Genomic DNA, 19,572 nt, shown 5'->3' with positions numbered 1-19,572 from the left:
AACAAACGATCGGGAATTACCTAAAACATGTAGCGAACTCATGGATGGACGGTATACATGATGGAACCAGAAGAAAATGACGGGTTAAAACCAGTTTGGACAGTAAGCATTTTTGTAATTTTCTTTTCTTTTCTTTCTTTTTCATATTCCTTTTCTTTTTCGTTCCCCCTTCTATTATTATTTGTAATAATAATAATAATATTAATAATAAATTTATAAATAATAATAAATTTGTTAATATTTGTATAACTAATGTGGATATGTTTTCAATATAATTAAAGAAATCTGACAAAGATTTGTTTTCCCTTTCTTTTTGTTCAGAAGAATGATTAAAATAATTAAATCGATGAGATTCGACAGTCGGTGTACGCCCCCCCCCCCTCTCCTCTCCCCCACACTCACACTGTTAATCAATAATTTTGATTCGCCACTGATTGATGTGTCCCATGCACCTAATGCGGATTTTCTATACCATGCCATTATTTGCCTCGTTTAGCCTATGTTGAACGCAAAGTGAACTCGTATGAATTAGCTCTAGTTTAAAAGTTTCTCATATCGTTCTGGACTCATTTCCTCAGGAAGTTACTTGCTTGTGTCCTGGGCTTGTGCGTGTGCACGAATTAATATCATGATAAACGAATGATATCGATAGGTATACTGACCTAGAGTCCCTGCGACGTTATGCCTCATCCCACCAAAGGTGGTGCTGGAGGTATCATGTTTTCTCAAAAAACAAAAATCTCAAAAACGTTTGAGATATGAATGTCAAATTCGGTGATACATGTTGTATGTCTCTGTGTCTCACTATAATAAAAGCGACCTTGTTGGGGTCAGTAGCCAGGAGCGGCGGAGCGTCTTTCAAAGTGCATGGGGGCACCAACAAAAAGGGCACTTTCTAGAGGGGAAAGGGGGCACCTAGGTGTTGTGGACGAGTGGATAAGTCACCGGACTGTGGATCACAAGGTCCGTGGTTCAAGTCCCGCCGCAGCACTATTGTCCTTTGGCAAGACATTGATCTACATTTGCCACTCTCCACCCAGGTGTTAAATGGGTACCCGGTAGGATGCGAAAGCTAATGTGGTTCGATTAGCAAGTGTGCGCTTGTAAAAATGACACTTGGCTGGAATGCTCCCCAGGGAGTGGAGAATGTGCATACATTGTGTGCGGGTAAGCCTGAATCCAATGACCGGGGTAATAATATACTTATCTGTAAAGCGCTTTGAGAGGGCCTCCGGTCCTGAAAAGCGCTATATAAGAACGAGCTATTATTATTATTACAAAGGGAAACCTAAAAGCGAAAATATACAATGTCCAGACATTAATGATGATCCTACCCTACATTGTCATCACTATCAGGTATGATTTCAGTATAGTTGTTTCTCTATTTACATGGCTCAAGATACACGGATGCTTAAGCATTATACTTTGCAGTTGGGTGGGATGGTCTGAATATTACAAGAATAAGATTTCTGAGGTCGCAGTGCGAAAAATTACATCTTATAATAAAAGTCTAATTCAGGAGAGAAAAACAAATCCTGAAGCATAAATCATGAAAACTTAAAAGACCTTTAAATAGAAAGTTTGAAACATACACTGTAGTTATATCAACTATTTAGGACCAAATGACAACACAATCTGAATATGAATCTACTTAAATGCGAGAGATCGAGATTTGTGGAAATCACAGGAAAGTTTGCTCTTAGTCGCTTCAAATTAGGGGCACATTATGATGAAAGGAAAGTGGGTCACTTATCAAATGGGAAAAGATGACACTTATTAGAAGAAGAAAAAAGGAGCACGTGTCATTTAGAGAAAACAAAAAAGGGCAATTCATAGAGGTGAAAATGGGGCACTCCATCTCGCACCTATATATTAGGCTGAAAAGGGGCACTCATCAGAGATGAAAAGGCACTTATTAGAATGGAAAAGGGGCACTAACTATCAGACTTTCGTAGGCACATTCATCAGATGTGTAAAGGTGCATTTATGGGCTCTTATCAAAAAGGAAAAGCCGGGCTCTTATCAGAAGGGGATGGGTGTTTTTTTTTTCAAAGGAAACATAGGGGCTCATGTAAAAATAAAAGGGGCGCTTATTAAAGGTGAGAAGTGGCACTTAATAGGGGAAGGGGCGGTTATAACAAGGAAAAGGGGCACTTGTCAAAGTGAGGCTCACCTTAGATTTGAGTAGAAGCAATTAGATCAAAGGGGGCACTCGTTCGATGGGTAAGGGGCACCTATAAAAATGTAGTACCGTGCACCTATTCCACAGAAAAATTGGCACTTAATTATGTGAAAGGGCATTTTTGATTTAAAAAAAAAATAATAACTGTAAGCGAAGGAATAGCCTACATAATGGAGTGTCCTACCTATAGCTATATAACCAGTGCCTATATTCTATAACAACGCGTACATCATGCAATACGCATTCTGTACCCCCCCCCCCTCCCTCCCTGATTCTGACTTTGGAAATACCAATATTCGTAACGGGTTAATAAACTAATTTGTAACGAGGCAAATATTTTGATTACAAAGTCATTACGAAAATGACCTATTCACGGTGCAAACTGCAAATCAACGTTGTTGCTGTTCTCTATACTACTCCTGACACCAGTGGCGGATCCAGGGTCCCTTGAGAAAAAAATCATGCAAAATCACGCGATTTTTACCTTTTTTGGGGACCCCCCCCCCTGGCGCTCAAGGGGGGGGGGGGGGTGCAAATTTTAAAATTTTCAAGGACCAAAAAAAAAAATTGTGCTCACTAACCCCCCCCCCCCCCCCCCCCCCCCCCCCCCCCCCCCCCCCTGAGCGACTTTTCGGCCGGCGCGATTTTCAAATTTTCGAGAGCAAAAAAAAAAAAAAGTTGGGCCCCCTCCCCTAAGAAATCCTGGATCCGCGCCTGCCTGACACTGACTTGTGACCTACTTTATTCATCGTTCATGACGTCATGGCTACGTGATCACGCTTCTACCGAGTGATTTCGTGAACGTTGTGGTCTAAGTTCGATACGTTCGTTCATGTACAAGTTTGAACGTAACGCAACATACTTCATTTCAAAAACCTGGAACACACATTTATCTCCCAAAATACGCTGTACTGTTATTCAATTGCAATCTAGAAATATTTTCAATTCAAGAAATTAATTATTTAATAACATAAAGGAGATAATAGTATACGAATAGTATACAGTAGTATGAACCTAAGACTAAGTAATCGTAATTATATCAGACTGAAATTGCCATCGGTGTCTTTGTGAGTTTCAATGTCGGAATCTCCTTTCCTGTAAGTGCCAGCTTAGATCAGAGATCAGACTGTCGTCGATCAAACTACATTTTACCTCTCTTTAATTTGTTAGTCGACTTTCTGCACACATTTTGACAATGGATTTTCACTCGAGAGCTGGCAAAGCGTCAAGTTAGGACGAGAACGGAGCTGAGGTCGCGCCGTTAGCTAGTAAGCTACAGTGACGCTGCAAAACTGAGCCGAGAGACGGGCGAGGCGAGGAATGCGAAGAACGCTTCGTTCGAAGCGGTCTGGCATGTCGGAAACAGAGTCGAACAACGATCCTAGAGTAGCCATGTATTCCCGACAAGGCATTGATGTTTTCCCATTTGACGACATAATTGAGCACAAGGAGAGGCTAGCAATCATCGACGTCAGTAGGAATAATATAGCCACTATTCCTGCAAGCATAAATAATTTTGTGAACATAATCGAGCTGGACTTGAGCACGAACAGAATTGTAAAACTGCCAGACGAGTTGTTACAATTAAAACATTTGCGAATCCTCACATGCAAAAACAATCATTTGAACGGTGACTCTTTGCCCAAAGACTTTGGATCATGTCCAGCATTACAAACTCTCAATTTTAGTGGCAATTTGTTTCTAAACTTCCCAGTGCAGTTGACTGAAATATCTTCGTTACGGGTCCTTCACATGGGCGGTAACCGAATGAGAGATATTCCACCAGAAATTGAAAAGCTAGTTAGGTAAGCTCAAGAACTTTATTATAGCATTATTAGGAAGTTCAGTTTTACGAGATGTAGTTTATCTAGATCTAGACTAAACTAAAGTAGAGTCTATCATACATACTCTACTATCTAGACTAAACCAGACCCAGATTGTGAAATTGACAAAATCCACTCCATAATTCGCCCAATCTCGGCTCACACTCCTGCTCCAGCAGATCTGCTGAAACAAGAAACAAAATCCATGGGAATGAATTTACGTAAAGCAATTAATGAATTGACTCTGGAGCTCTGCATGGCTAGTTTTTGCTTCAAAATCAAGCCAGGTTTGCATTTCCAAGTCGAGATAAAAATATTGAAGTTTTCTCTTCATGATCGACTGCACAAATGCATCATAATGTTGATGAATACTTTGTTCTGAAGCCCGCCGAGTATTAACATGTACATCTATTTCTACTCTAAACCTCTAGACCTACTCCCTTTTGCAATTTTGAAAACAATGGACTTGGATGTCATGTCATTTCTTTTGTTATCCGAGAAACCTTCTTGCATGTACATGTGTTACTATTGTCGTATCGAGTATTGGTGCTTAAATGTGAGATTTCCCCAGCTGCTGCAGTTGGGTTTTAAATCGAGAGAATTTGTTGATTATCTGGAGAGTTTGGTAAAGGGAAATCCCTATACATAGTTCATGTAAAGTTTGTACTGTTCTTTAGTTAAAATCCTACTCTACAGTATGTCACTATGCAGGGCTCGTAAACTCATTGTACATGGATAAACGGGATATTTTCTTCGTGCTATGTCTAGATCAGCACTACATTCTGACTTATGGATCCAGCTGAGTATCGTCGTAGAAGTAGAAGTAGAAGTACATTTTTTTAATTCCAATATTGTGGACAAAACTGCTGTTTTCTTCAGAGTTATGAAGAATAAGGCTTTTAAATTTGTTAAATTGTGGAAAATGTACTTGTACATGTAGTAGATTATGCAGCATGGACTGGTCCACCTGCACCCCAGTGTACATGTACATCTGCGAGAATCTTCATTATTGAAGGAGGCAGATTATCCATAAGAAGAAGAAGAAGAAGAAATCATGCACAGGAATGATACATGTATAATTTGTGTGGTTTTATTGACAGATTAGAGCATCTGTATCTGGGTGGTAACCATCTTGTCACTCTTCCACCAAATGTTGGTAACCTTCAAAAACTACTCTCCCTGGTGCTCTGTGACAACCGTCTTGCATCTCTCCCAGCTGAACTGGTCCAACTCAAGCAGCTACGATCCTTGAGTCTTCATAACAATCACCTGACAATCCTTCCCCCAGAGATCATCACACTCACGGAGCTGTGTGAGCTCAGCTTGAGGGGTAACCCACTGGTTGTTCGCTTTGTTCGTGATCTGACATGGAACCCACCTACCCTGCTGGAGTTAGCAGCACGCTGTGTGAAGAACAACCAAGTTCATTACACCAAAGAGGACCTGCCTGGAGAGGTGATGTTGTACTTGGATTCTGCTAGGCATTGTCTGAATCCAAAATGCTATGGTAGGTTTCAGCATCATAGCTTTATTTTAGTGTAAGAGAGAACGTACACAAATTATGTACATGTAGCCTTACAATTGTACCCAACTTGTATGCCTGCCTTGGTGGAAAGAATGACAATATTATATACCGGTATGCTCCGTGCTTTAAAGTGCCTCCCCCCCCCCCTCCCCCCTTTTTTTTTTGGTTTAAATTCCTTTGTAAAAGTAACAAACAAAAAAGGGGTGTACATGTATGTCGTTATACAAGTAAGAGATGAAGATCTTATTTCCACAAGGATTTGATGATCCACATTTTCAAAAGATTAAATACTGAATTGAGACTTTCATTATGGCAACATTCATGAAGTACATGTAACTGTTGTGAAGAGACTTCAGGATCATTTTCAGCTGGGTATTAATGTCTGTCTGATAACAGAACACATACATACAAAACCTGTACATGTGCATGTACATGTACATGTATTCTGAAATTCTGTCTTCTGAAGTTTTGTCTTACATGTACATGTACATGTACAGTTCACATGTCATCAGTCAAGTTACTGATTAATATTTGAAACAATGAACCTGAACCCGACATACAGTATGAACTTGGTTTATTGAGCAAACATCTTGCATTCATCCTTGATGATGATTATAAATATTTATTCAGCCTACTTTGGGCACACGTAGATAGCTACCGTAAGCCCAAGGTGAAGTTATGTGGCATAAAACATTGTTTACCTAGTACCTGTCCTGATCTGTACCGACCGCTTTTTAATCATATTCTAAATAGTGACGCAGCAAAATAACAATATGAGTTACGGAAGTCAAAGTTCAAGTAAATTGTGATGCAAGATTTACATGTAGATGTACATACAAGTTAATACTTGGTAGTCAGTATTATCATTAATTTTGGTACTCTCCCTTTACTTTGGTACTCTCCTTTAACTTTGGTATAAGAATAGATATATTTAAATAGTCAAAGTGTAAAGAAAGTTCTGCATGTACAAATGATACAAATAATACCATCATCACACCATTCACATGACTTCATGACATGTAAAGATATTTTAAATGCTACATATTTTTTGGTCATTTCTGTCATATATTTTAATAGGCAAGTCTGGGAATTTGTTATCATAAGAAAATGTACATTCATTAAATGGAAGTGGGATACAATGCATTCTTTTACAAGTTCTCATGGTTTGAATTGTGTGGTTTTTGATTGAAAAAATATTCTATTCTGGAGAAACCCATGTACTATCTATCCATATTAGCTTTACAAAAGCATAATTTTCTTGTGTTTTTCAGGTGTCTATTTCAATGCCCGCGTCCAGCACGTCAAGTTTGTGGATTTCTGTGGCAAGTATCGTCTTCCTCTAATGCAGTACCTATGCTCACCGGAGTGCTCGCCTGCTAGTCGTAGGAGCAGCTCAGAGTCATGTAGCAGCAGTGAAGACGCTGACTCAGAGGATGAGGTCCAGGTTCCACGTAACAAACTCAAGAAAGTTCTACTTGGCTAGATCCTGGGCTTGGGCATGTGACGGTGAGGTCCAGGTTCCACGTAACAAACTCAAGAAAGTTCTACTTGGCTAGATCCTGGGCTTGGGCATGTGACGGTGAGGTCCAGGTTCCACGTAACAAACTCAAGAAAGTTCTACTTGGCTAGATCCTGGGCTTGGGCACGTGACGGTGAGGTCCAGGTTCCACGTAACAAACTCAAGAAAGTTCTACTTGGCTAGATCCTGGGCTTGGGCATGTGACGGTGAGGTCCAGGTTCCACGTAACAAACTCAAGAAAGTTCTACTTGGCTAGATCCTGGGCTTGGGCACGTGACGGTGAGGTCCAGGTTCCACGTAACAAACTCAAGAAAGTTCTACTTGGCTAGATCCTGGGCTTGGGCATGTGACGGTGAGGTCCAGGTTCCACGTAACAAACTCAAGAAAGTTCTACTTGGCTAGATCCTGGGCTTGGGCATGTGACGGTGAGGTCCAGGTTCCACGTAACAAACTCAAGAAAGTTCTACTTGGCTAGATCCTGGGCTTGGGCACGTGACGGTGAGGTCCAGGTTCCACGTAACAAACTCAAGAAAGTTCTACTTGGCTAGATCCTGGGCTTGGGCATGTGACGGTGAGGTCCAGGTTCCACGTAACAAACTCAAGAAAGTTCTACTTGGCTAGATCCTGGGCTTGGGCACGTGACGGTGAGGTCCAGGTTCCACGTAACAAACTCAAGAAAGTTCTACTTGGCTAGATCCTGGGCATGGGTACATGAGGTCCCAAAACGGTTCATGGATTTTGCAGGACTAGATAGTAGTGACAAACATGAATCTCAAAATGAAATATGGGATAAAATGCACGTCTTTACTCCCTTTACCGAAGCAAACTATTTTTTGTGAATTGACAACGTGCCAAATAGTATGCCAAATTAAAGGTGTAAGAAGAGGATTTTCAAAGGAAATGATTATGTCTACATGTACAAGCACTGTTATAACATGCCTTTCGGCAAGACTATGTTTATAGTACCTTACCATTAAAGCTAGTTGTCAACTACATGTATTAGTACATACATGTAGGTAACTACCACTTAGTTACTTGACAACTAGGCTTTGAAAGGTTTTATGAATATGAGCTCTGGTTATTACTAGTTCATACTGAAATTGTTCATACTGAAATTTGAGAATATTGAAGGTTTTATACAAATTCATGTACTCTATATTTTTATATCCTGATTCTGTGAACAAGGAAAATACAAAATGTAGTGATATATGATTATATGATGTGCCTTTTCCCCCAATAAAAATGGATTGTACAGAAGAAATTTACACTAGCCACATGTACATTGGAACAAATTAAGTGTGTCTGTACAATGGCATCGTTTATAGGTTTTGTAACCCCATATTTTTATATAATTTTATAACATTTTGAAATAATACTTTCTTAGTAAGAAAACTAAATACATTGAGTGCCTTCTACATGTAGTTTTTCAAAGTTGTTTCTTAAAAACTAAAAATATGTAATGTATGTGTGATTCATGTAATAGTGACATATGTCCTTGCTTGTCCATGTTTGTAGGTTTGTTTTGATAATATTGAAATACATACAGGTACAGGATTACAGGTACATGTACAAGTATGACATCCATGTAGTATACAGTCAGTGTTAGATTGAATTAGAGTTTCTACCCAGGCAGACACATACATGTCCCATGTTTTCATACTTTGCAGATGTCTCCACTTTTAGGAGTTTGCCCCAAATGATTTTCATTTTCAGAGTATTGCCTTCATTGTTGAATGCTGACATTCGTAGATTACACACAACATTGTCCTGTGCACCTTCTCACTGCAACGTGTCACAATGCTCCTCTCAAAATGAAAGTTTTTAGGTTATTTGGAAAGCGCTATATAAGAACTAGCTATTATTATTATTATTATTATGTGTAACCATGTGATTATAATTATGGCATCTTAAAGCTCCTGAATGATGAACTTGGCCTGCCCTTAAGACTTAATTTTAGTCCTCTAAGTGTGTTTCTGTGTAAGCAATGACACATCAGATATATTGTTTACATTCCTGATAGAGAGAGAGAGAGAGAGAGCACGAAAGGTAGACAGTACAATGCATGCGTAGGTAATACAGCTTGGCTTATGTGTATATAATGCTTATGTCCATGGAACCAAACACATCTAGTATGTGAATATATTATTCACAGCTTTATGTTATTGACTATTACCCACTCTAATTTTACTTAATTACTAAGAATTATTTCTTTTTTCTTCTCTCGTTTCGCATGAGTGTGCTGCCTTAAGTTTGACAATCTTCTTCCTGTTTTATAACAATGGCATTTCAAATATTGTTTTTCATGACTTTATAGAAGCTCTCATGATATTTAATATGCATATTTAATTCATGTGACAGTAATACTATCAAACTATTTCTAGAGTAGCCTATAGAATCTAGGCTAGTCGAGTTTAGGTATAGATTATATATTGAAACACCTGGAGTATATTTTACAGTTGCAAATAGTTAATTGAAATTGGTGACAATAAAGATAAGATGCTGGCCTAGAAAAAGAGTCATGAGAATGATTTAACTCAACTGTTTTGACAGCAGAATACACAACGGGTCTTTCCCATGCAGATATGTCGGTTTTATTGCATCCCATATTTTGTAAATGGGAGGATGAGCCTTTCAATCATTATTTTAAAAGAATTTTTTGACAGATTAGAAATATATCAATAAACAGACTATATGATACAAACAAACTATGCACCTTATTCGTGATAAGTATGTGTGTGTGTGTAGGCCTATTTATTGTCCACTTTTCCAAATTTTCAAAACTACCAACATTTGGGCAAACGCCATCTTGTATTTACTATGAAATGTTGTACATTTATATCATGCAGTCTACATTTTATTGATATACTAGTTATTAAATGAAAAGGATATTCCTGAGAACACTTGAACCTGCAGTAGCAGAAAACAGGAAATGTGGTAGTCGCCTAGTCGGGCACGTGATAATGGAAGAATTTATGCTAGAACTATAAGGAGAAGACTCATCGAGATTGAGCAGCGTTTTTCAACTGGGGTGCCCAGGCAGAAATTTAGTTGTTTTTTTTAAAGCAAAATGTATGAAAGGGTTTTCATGACTTTAAAAAAAGGTTGACAAAAAGTCGAGATAGAGAGCGGTTGTGTAAATGATTCAAAGTGTGTTCTTTTTTAGTTGAAGATAGATCGAGTAGGGAATTCAAGGAATTAAGATCAAGAAGCCACAACAGCAAGAATCTCCTTCATGTTGTGTTATACATGCATGGGTGAATCACGTGTGCAACTGTGTATGACTTTGAGTGACCTTCATCTAGCTGGGGCGATGCATGACACATCATTTTTGTGTGTGTTTGTGTGTTGTTTACATATTGGCAATAACATTGAGAGAAAGAGCGAGGGAGGGAGATAAATGAGAGAGAACTTGAGTATTGTCAATAGGCCATGTAAAAAAAATATTTATGTTTTGTGTCCCTGCCCGCTTCTTTTTTTCTTTTTCTTTTTAAATTTGTTATACAAAAATTAAAAAAACATGTTTAGCGTCCTGCCTCTTTGAAACATAGGAAGGAGGAGGCCCTTTTTTTGTTTAAGAAAAAACAAACATGAAAAACACTGCTAAAACGATCTATTTTTGATTTTTTTTTTTTAAAGGGCATCCTCCCTATTTTTCAAAAAGGCAGGACACTAAACATGTTTCTTTTTTAATTATTTGGTCTTAGCGTTTGGTTTTATTTGACAACTCCTGAAATGAATTTTTTGTCACAAAATAGTCTATTAGGCTAATTAGCCTATACCTACGGTCAGGCGCGTACTCGGGGGGGGGGGGGGGGGGGGGGGGGGGGGGGGTTCGGTGTGGAACCCCCCCCCCTCAATTTTTTTGTACGTGTGTGTTTTGGAGGAAACCCCCGCCCTCAAATTTGTTGTTAATAAAAAATTAAGGGTGACCAAAAAAAGGTGACCTTACACCCCCCCCCCCCCCCCCCCCCCCCCGAGTACGCGCCTGACCGTAGGTATAGGCTAATTAGCCTAATAGACTATTTTGTGACAAAAAATTCATTTCAGGACCTGAATGAAATATCGGTCGACCAAATTTTCGGCACAAAAAAAAAATGTGCCCGCATCGACTTTACACACCGGACTTTTGCTGAAAAGGGGGGCCGACCTGGCCCATATCTCTTCCACCACCCCCCCCCCCCCCCATGCACCCCCTCTCTCTCTCTCTCTCTCTCTCTCTCTCACACTCCATGGACCATGCTCTCTTCTCACACACACCCATTGAACTTCAATATCTCTATATCCACCCCCCCCCCCCCCCCCACTTCACTCTCTCTTCACCTTATTGCTCAGTACATTCCTAGCTGTGTCGCCGGCTGTGTCGATCCACTTTCATGGCTGCAACCAGAAAGAACATTGTAAAATATAACTTATAGCTTTCATTTGATATGAGGGCGTCCTTGTAAATCGTTGCTCAGCGTCATGTGTATTGGACACGATATGGCCTTGGTGCTTTGTTGGGTAAACAAAGAATGTGCATCCTACTGAAATTGACTTTGGAAATTGAATGCGATCGGTTTTGTTCTTATGGGAAATGGGAAACAATTATCACCGTCTGATCATTTAGGCCAATTTTAATACCTGTCACCTGTCAGATTTGTACAAGTTATTTAAGTGCAGTTGTATGATGCTATAAAAGCTGAAATATTGGTGGGAAAAAAATCCAAGATTGGTTGAACATTTTTAGACCCCTCCCCAGGACGTCGATCAATTACATGTATCCCCCCCCCCCCCCCAACACCAAACTCTGGCTCTGGCTTTCGTGACACCAACGGTATACAGATTTTCTACAATATATACTTGTACATTTTGAAGGATATTATGCAATGGGACGTAGCGCGCGAGCGAGAAGATTTCTACATTTTTATTAGTCTAAACGCTGAACTCTTGGGCCCTCCAGAGTCTAATATTGTGTCGCAGTCTTTAGTCAGTATGTGCTGTACATTTTTGTGCGCATTTTTTAAAAATTCCGGGGGGGGGGGGGGGGGGGGACGATTCCTCCCTGAACAAAATTGAGGCCCCCCCCCCCCCCCCGGGCTCAATTATAAATCTGAATTTCCAATTTGGTCCTACATGACTCTCCCCTCCAAACAGAATTTTGCGATTAATTCCCAATAATGGGGGGGGGGGGGGGGGTCGTAGATTTTTCATGATTTTGTTATTTATTCATTTATTTATTTCTGATATTTATACAGGGTAGCACATTTTCACCACCAGTAGTGGTCTAGGTTGGTAACAAGAAATTGCTATAACAAATTACAATCATGCATATAAACTCATCATATTAACAGAAGCTCATAAAGCAATGTTGTAGAGAGTACAACTATCAATCGCTTCAAATCTGGACTTGAGAACTGTCTGGTGGAAAGATGACCCAGATAAATATTATGAGAACCCCAAGGCAACCAAAGGAAACTATGGATATGAACAACAGTCCAAAGACTGAATAATCCTGGATCAAGTGAGTTACAAGTGAGTTAGAACTAACCACAGAAGAAAAGTAGTACATGCATGGTACTATGTACATCTAAACACAATATTTGGTTTCCTCGTAATAAATGTGGACTTTTTCAATAAAATACTGGTGCATAATTGTAATATCGTATGACATGATGGTAAAGACAGTAATCTTTAATCAAATCAGGTGAAATGTAATCGTTAATTTTTATAAAATTAATGTCTATATACTTCTTGAAAATAGCCTCATAATTAGAATAAATACTAAAGCATATTATTTGAACATCTTTTGTTCTGATAATGAGTGATGCCATTTATTCGATTTGAAAAGCTTTTTGTCATCCTAATACATTATCAGAATTAAGAATCGGCAAAGTCAATTTGAAAAGCTTTTTGTCATCCTATACATTATGAGAACTATGAATCGGCAAAGTCCATCAAAATAAGGATGGATATGAATCAGGACTGCATCTATTATGCAGTTGTATTGAAAACGCATCATACATCAATGACAATGGTGTGATTCAAACAAGAGATATGCGTTGATATATAATGAAAAGAAAAGGAAAAAATAATTCCATTATGACTGAGACTGAATATAACCCTCTCGGCATTCTTCTATTGGGAACGCAAGTTTCGTGATCTGTCCAATTGATGTCATGCTATGAAGAAATGAGGGGGCTGCGTTTAAAACATTTTGTTTTATACTTTGGCACAGAAGTGAACATTCATTTGCCTGCTTCGTATGATACTGAATGATACTCACTTACGTTGACACATTTTTCTTGTAAATAGGATGATGACAAAATAGTAGCGCGTTGAAATTCAAAACGAAATTCAATTGGAATCCGTTTCAGTGTACTAAATAACTCACGTGATGAATTTTCGAAGCATTCATTTGAATTTATTCTCACAGCTTGCTTTCTGAGTTTCTTGAGTTTATTTGTTTGTTCCTAGTATTAGTTTGACCAGAGGAGCAGTATTCAAATTGAGGCAAGACCAGAGCTTATTACAGCAACTTTACAGATATTAATTATTATGTCTACACGATATGTTTTAATTTATATTCTAATGACCTATATTTTATACATAAAGATTATGAAACAAAACGACGCAGAAAGATGGAACAATACAGTTTTGCAGGACCAACTTCTACTTCCAGTTTCGGGTATAAGCAAAAATTATAACATATTAATATGCAATTATATATAATAATAATAACAATAGTGGGTTCTTGTATAGCGCTCATGTCAGTCAGACTTGACCCTCCTGGCGCTCCCGATTATTACCCTGGATTAAGCACGGCTGCCATACGGCGCTCTAGCATTTCAAAGAATAAATTCCTACCAGCATTTATTATTAAAATACATGTAAGCGGCATCTGTTTATATTACCGTATGACCAGTAAGGTGAACGAAGTAAAAGTATGAACATATTCAAAGCATATTTAAAAAAAAAGGTATTTTCCATAATAATTATTTTGATGAATTTATGCATTGCAACGTCGATAATGAGATTTAAAATGAGCTTGACCGAGGCATTTTGTTATTTCACAGTCTCATACATAATGATACATTACCAAGTCTCATTGAATTACGAACATTATGATTATCGAAAGTAGTCTTTCTCTGATTTATTGTCTACTTAAAGCTATAGTACAGTTACATTAAAAGGTAATCTAACCTGAATAGCCAACAACTCTATAGAAGCAGAGAAATCAGAGTCTGGTGAAAGATCGAATGAAATCATACACAAAAATTAATGAGAAAGTTGTGATTTGTGTTTAAGTTGTAATAACTATTTGTATGGGAACTTCAAATTTGGTGAATCTGTAATGTTATTGTAATGTAGTCCTGGACAACTTTCCCACTGATTCCAATACACAAAATGGCTAAAATGTCAATTTGTCAAAATGTATGACCCGGAAAGGTATATGCCATTAGCCCATTACTACTATGTTTTGGCTAATACCCAATGGAGAAGCTACATAGGAGAAAAACAGGAATTTAAGTAATATATTGTTTGTACACGACAATCGGGAGAGTTGTCCACGACCATCTCACAATCCATTGTCCAAACTGCCAACTTGAGATTCGCACAGATTTAGTAATCGTATATCTGAAGCATCAGAAACTTTCTTATTATGGGTTCTATTTAATTCACACTTTAACCAATCTGTTTCTCTCCCTTTTCTGCTTTCATACAAATAAACCTATGAAGGTTGAGTTGCCCTTTAATACAATCAATAGGAAGGTTTACAAAATCTTTGAATACTTCCATTTTTTTTTCTAATATCGAACCCTCCGGAATTACTATGCAAATGTAGTACCGTCTCTTTTATCAGTTAAAGAAACATACAGTTTAAAATATAAATGTTCTTGTCACCTACGATATTAGACACGTAGACCCATCCTTCTTTTCGGTTTCGTTCTTACGTCTGAATTCGATGTTTTGCTCCGACAATTTCACACACTTCAAAATAAAGCTCAAGAGATCAACAGTCTTGTCAATACTTTCGTCATGATCTTTATGTGTGTAGTTTTCAAAGGTCCATATATTATCTCGAGGTATTTCACAGTCGCTGACAAGCCAGTCTTTTATGTTTTCCTCTTTCTGCAAGGTGTCCTTGTGTGTCAATACAACGATCAAACGTCGGCCTATATAAGAGGAATGGAAACAAGAGCAGAGAATGACCTAAATATTAACATAAAATTGAAGGGTGTTCATAATGATAATAATAATAATAATAACAATAATAATACATTAATATAGCGCAGCTTTTATACAAAGTATATATTCAGCTGCGCTGGTTCAGAGCTCCTTTTTTACTCAATTCTACACTAGAATCTCTCTGTTGAACAAAATTTAATTTGGATTTGAAGACATTGAGAGATGGAGAGTTTCGTATTTTCTATTGGCAAGCTATATTCCATAGTTTGGGGGCAGCAATAACAAAAGCACGGTCCCCAAGAGTTATAGTTTAATTTTGCCATGGGGAATCTGGAACAATAATTTATCTCTGGAACTGCGCAGGCTACGACTGTGTGACAGGACTTTGCGTTGAAGTAATTATGTTATGGAACTAGGAGTTTGACTACTCATTGCGATTATAACATTATTTTATCGTTTAATTGTCTGTTATTTTGTTGAATATTCAAATGGAGTCTTCTTGTGATATTTTCGTGTTGCCAGAGACGCTTGTACAGCCAAAACAATATATAACTGAAATAGTACCACTAATCCTAAGATTTAAAAAAAGAGTGGAATGACAACTTCTATTTTCCACAAGCACCTATTAAAAGGATAGTTTGTTTAATTAGCAATGTCTAATAAACTTCAGAATTCAACTTACCTAATTGTGTATAAACTTCTTTTGAAAACTGAATGATAAATTCCTTAGCGTTGTTTGTATTTTTGGAACTTGTTCCTGGTAGAGCTTTGCCAATTTTCTCTTTGCTATACAGTGGTATCAAGAACATAGGAATGTCCATGGATAAATATCATCCTTTTTATTGTCGTTAAGAAAATAATTATGTAACATTGGAATGGCTTATACAGTATCTTCTTCAAAACTTATTTTCATAGTGTGATTTCAGCAAATACCTTTAATAAGGAAGGAACTATTGATAGGTTCAATCTTATGAAATGTGTGGCATTGTACCCCATCCCTCTCCCCCGCCCGGCTTTACCGCCTTTCATTGAGGTGGTACAAATAGGGGGGGGGGGGGGGGGGGGTACCTGTGAACGCTGCTCCGATTCCGAGGGAACACTTTGTATAAAGCGACGGTGGAAATAAGGGGATAGGTAAAAGGGAGCATTTTAATATCAAAGGGCAATTATATTAGAGGGAAAGGAACACTTTTCTAAAGTAACAAGATGAACTTAAAGGTATTACAAAGTTTTGGGAAATTTTGAAAAATGGGTGGATAGTGATTCTTTACAATTTTAATATATTTGGATGCCCCTGTGGATGTATTAAAAACACCAGAAATGTTAGCCCCTAAAACACTTCTGCTTTCGAGAAAAATTGAATATAAAGATTTACCGGTGCTCCCGGTAAATTTTGATAAATTTCAAATAGCTCCTACGGCCGTCCAATGGTAGCTGCGACCATGAAAATCTCAGAGTATGTAGTTGTGGTATATAATTTCCGAACAAGAATAGCTAATCAGTCAATTTTAGTCAATAAACATTGTTTTATAGCTTAATTAATATATTCACCTTGAGAGGGAGCTATTCAACATAAAATGTTGATTATTTACAATTTCATAACTTTAGAGTCGATTTCGACCGCGACAACGATCACTGAATATTGTAGGATCGTATATGCTTCCAATATGTTCATTTGAACCAGATTCATGACCCCATACCAAAACTTTGTATTACCTTTAACATATTTGAAAGGGGCACTGATCAGGTGAAAGGGTGATCAATAGGAAAAAGGGCACTTATAAAGTATAAGGACAGCTTATCCGAAGAGAAAAGGGACACTTATTAGAAGGGGGAAATGCACTTATCACAAACAAGTGGCACGTGTGAAAGTAAACGGGGCACCTATCAGATAATGGATATAGTGGCACTATCAGATATGAAAAAGGGCACTTTGGGGTACTTGAAAAGGTGATAGCACTATGCCCCCTCCCCCCCCCCCCCCCAGAGACGCCGTCTCTGGTAAAATTTTACAGAATATTGGGTGAAATTAATGTGCCCTGATGTTGATAGAAAAGTATTCAATATTGGGGGATATTTTAACCAACAAACATATATAATATGTTCATCATTTTCCCGATGTTGGGTACATTTTCCTCAACCTTTTGATAGTGTAATGCAGCCTTAACCTTTAATTAATTAATTTCACTTTAAAAGATATATGACTGTATAGATGTTGGTTTTTAGTTCGCGGAAGAACAAACTTTGTTCTCTCTTTTCCGAATAAATTATTTATAGATGCTCTTGTTTCATGATAACAAACTTTAAACTTTCTGAATCGTTATAGACTGATATAAATTACAAATCAAGTCTTTACCTGAAATTGCAGATCAAAATTGGACAATCCACCTTGTGTCCTCATTTAACTTTCACACCAGGTTTTTGTCCTGCCTTTCCATCTAAAAAAAATAGATCAAGGATCATGTAAAGAAAAGATAATGAAACATTATACAGTAAAAGAAATTTAAAGAAAAAATCATGAAAACATTATTGTTGTTACGGTCAATATAATGTAAATGAAATTATCAACTACTCATTGAACTAAAACTGAATCTGCTTATATCCTACTTCAAACTTATTGTAATAGTATAGTATTAATGACTGCTTTGAGAGAAATAGTTGTTTTTATACGCTCAAGGGAAGGTTAGAATTGTGCTATTACCCGAGGCGTGCTGAGGGGAATAGCCCAATTGTAACCTTCCCGAGAGCGTATAAAAACAACTATTTCTCGAATATTAAAGCAGTCATTAATACTTTTATATGCCGAAAAAAAGAGGAAAAAAAAAAAAACTTTTGTCGAAGATGGGATTCGATCTCTTGCGTACAAAAGGTAACTAAAGTCAGCGCTAGCTCAAACCGCTCGGCCAGCGCGCTATGTCACCATGTACAGTAGTTTTCTTTAATATATACATTAAAATGAATTGAAAACGGCTTCGCGTGGTCGATGCTTCGCCGCTGCTCCATTAAACGGGCCCTTCTTTTACTTTTGCAATGCATATTGGCACGAACTTAGATCAAGATCTATCAGCAGATGTTGTTTTTGGAAGTTTATTTTCGTCTTCATGTCAACAATGCAAGATAAAATTGTCGGTAAGATCGATCGAGATTCAATTGTATTGAAATTACCGACCAATTCTTCGCACACGTACGGTATCCTCGATCGCTCAGACCATTTTTTAACATGTAAACCTATGGGGTAACCATGGAGACTGACCTATTTTCCCAATAACCATGGTTATTGGGATTTTGAACTGTTTTTTAACCATGGTTACCAGGAATTTTCGGGAACAGTTAAAGTTTATGAATGTAATTTCGACCAATCAGATTGCTGGATTACTTAAGTGAGGTATATAATGCAAGTTAACTTTATTTCATCACATATGTTACCAACTACATCTATGATTTCAGTATACCCGTAGGATGTATATATCAAGCTATAGTAGCCCTGGTTTGAATTAACTATTAAATAAGGCCCAATACCTCTTTCTTTCCCGTGTATATTGCTACTTCTCCTATAGCTACCCCTATCATCTTCTTTATTTTTTCCCTGTAATTAAAATATGGCCTACTTCATAATTATCATCGGGTCATCGCTTCCGGTCGGGGGTCACATTACCCAAAATTTTGTGAAACGAAAGCGGAAGATCGTGCGAAGACGTGACCGTTCGTAGATTTGCCGTTAGTTTTTTCAAAAAGTGTTGGGTAATTCGGACCAGACCATTATTTTATATAGGCGGGAGGGGTTTATTTCGTAAACATTACCCCCGACCTTTTGCGAATAAAGTGGCATGGTTTCACCAAAGTTATCAATAATCTTGATAGCAGATGTCAGGTTCTTAGCTTCTCTCCATTCTGTCCTCTGGTTGATTTCCTTTGACTCGTCTGCTATACATTCATAGTTCCCTGTTTGAGATTTAAGATATTCATTATACAAACTATAATAATGCATGTCATTTCTCAAGTTTGTAATGTTACTACACGTAAATCTCTTTTATATACATATGATAACATAATCATGATCATTACGACTTTGTTAACTGTTGCATTTGTGATAGAGATGCGTATTTGGATGGAAAATGTTTGAGTATTTGCATAGATGTACACTGTCGCTCATAAAGGTGGAATATTTTTTTTTTATCCCAATTTATGGAATTATTTAAAAAATAATTTATTCCTAATAGATCTAGATAATAGTATACATTCTCAGATTTTATTGAATAATAATTTGCCAATGTGTGCTTTGCGTGACTGCTAAAGCATGTGTATGCTACTATGCTTATCAACTAGGGAACCTATGCCCTTAAGTCATAAATGACAG

General features: G+C 37.7%; 1 protein-coding gene and 1 long non-coding RNA gene across 3 annotated transcripts; one reads left to right on the top strand and one right to left on the bottom strand.

Annotated features, from left to right (window-relative positions):
* The first annotated feature begins 3,196 nt into the window (after positions 1-3,196).
* On the top strand, positions 3,197-7,355 carry LOC592464 (leucine-rich repeat-containing protein 58). Of its 2 annotated transcripts, XM_030977636.1 has the most exons (4): positions 3,197-3,987; positions 5,106-5,512; positions 6,802-6,968; positions 7,042-7,355. In XM_030977636.1, exons 1-4 carry the CDS (start codon positions 3,503-3,505, stop codon positions 7,084-7,086), a joined length of 1,104 nt encoding a protein of 367 aa, XP_030833496.1. In that variant the 5' UTR covers positions 3,197-3,502; the 3' UTR covers positions 7,087-7,355. The 2 variants fall into 2 exon arrangements, with proteins under 2 accessions (XP_030833496.1, XP_030833495.1); XM_030977635.1 differs by having other exon boundaries at positions 3,198-3,987; positions 6,802-7,355.
* Positions 7,356-13,919: 6,564 nt separating this feature from the next.
* On the bottom strand, positions 13,920-17,836 carry LOC105446463. Its single transcript, XR_004062600.1, has 3 exons — positions 17,572-17,836; positions 15,898-16,001; positions 13,920-15,202 (listed from the first exon to the last, which is right to left on the bottom strand). It is a non-coding gene; the product is annotated as an uncharacterized LOC105446463 (long non-coding RNA).
* Positions 17,837-19,572: the final 1,736 nt, after the last annotated feature.

This window comes from Strongylocentrotus purpuratus, unplaced genomic scaffold (genome assembly GCF_000002235.5).
Source record: "Strongylocentrotus purpuratus isolate Spur 01 unplaced genomic scaffold, Spur_5.0 spur5_scaffold_1, whole genome shotgun sequence".
Classification (NCBI taxonomy): Eukaryota; Metazoa; Echinodermata; class Echinoidea; order Camarodonta; family Strongylocentrotidae; genus Strongylocentrotus; species Strongylocentrotus purpuratus.
This window is presented reverse-complemented; position numbering and strand designations above follow the sequence as displayed.

What these genes read in the sequence shown, in the direction of transcription:
- LOC592464 (XM_030977636.1), top strand. Translation starts at nt 3,503, where the DNA reads ATGCGAAGAACGCTTCGTTCGAAGCGGTCTGGCATGTCGGAAACAGAG. An exon ending in GAAATTGAAAAGCTAGTTAG is followed by an intron (nt 3,988 to 5,105) that starts GTAAGCTCAAGA and finishes TTTTATTGACAG; the next exon opens with ATTAGAGCATCTGTATCTGG. An exon ending in TCTGAATCCAAAATGCTATG is followed by an intron (nt 5,513 to 6,801) that starts GTAGGTTTCAGC and finishes TGTGTTTTTCAG; the next exon opens with GTGTCTATTTCAATGCCCGC.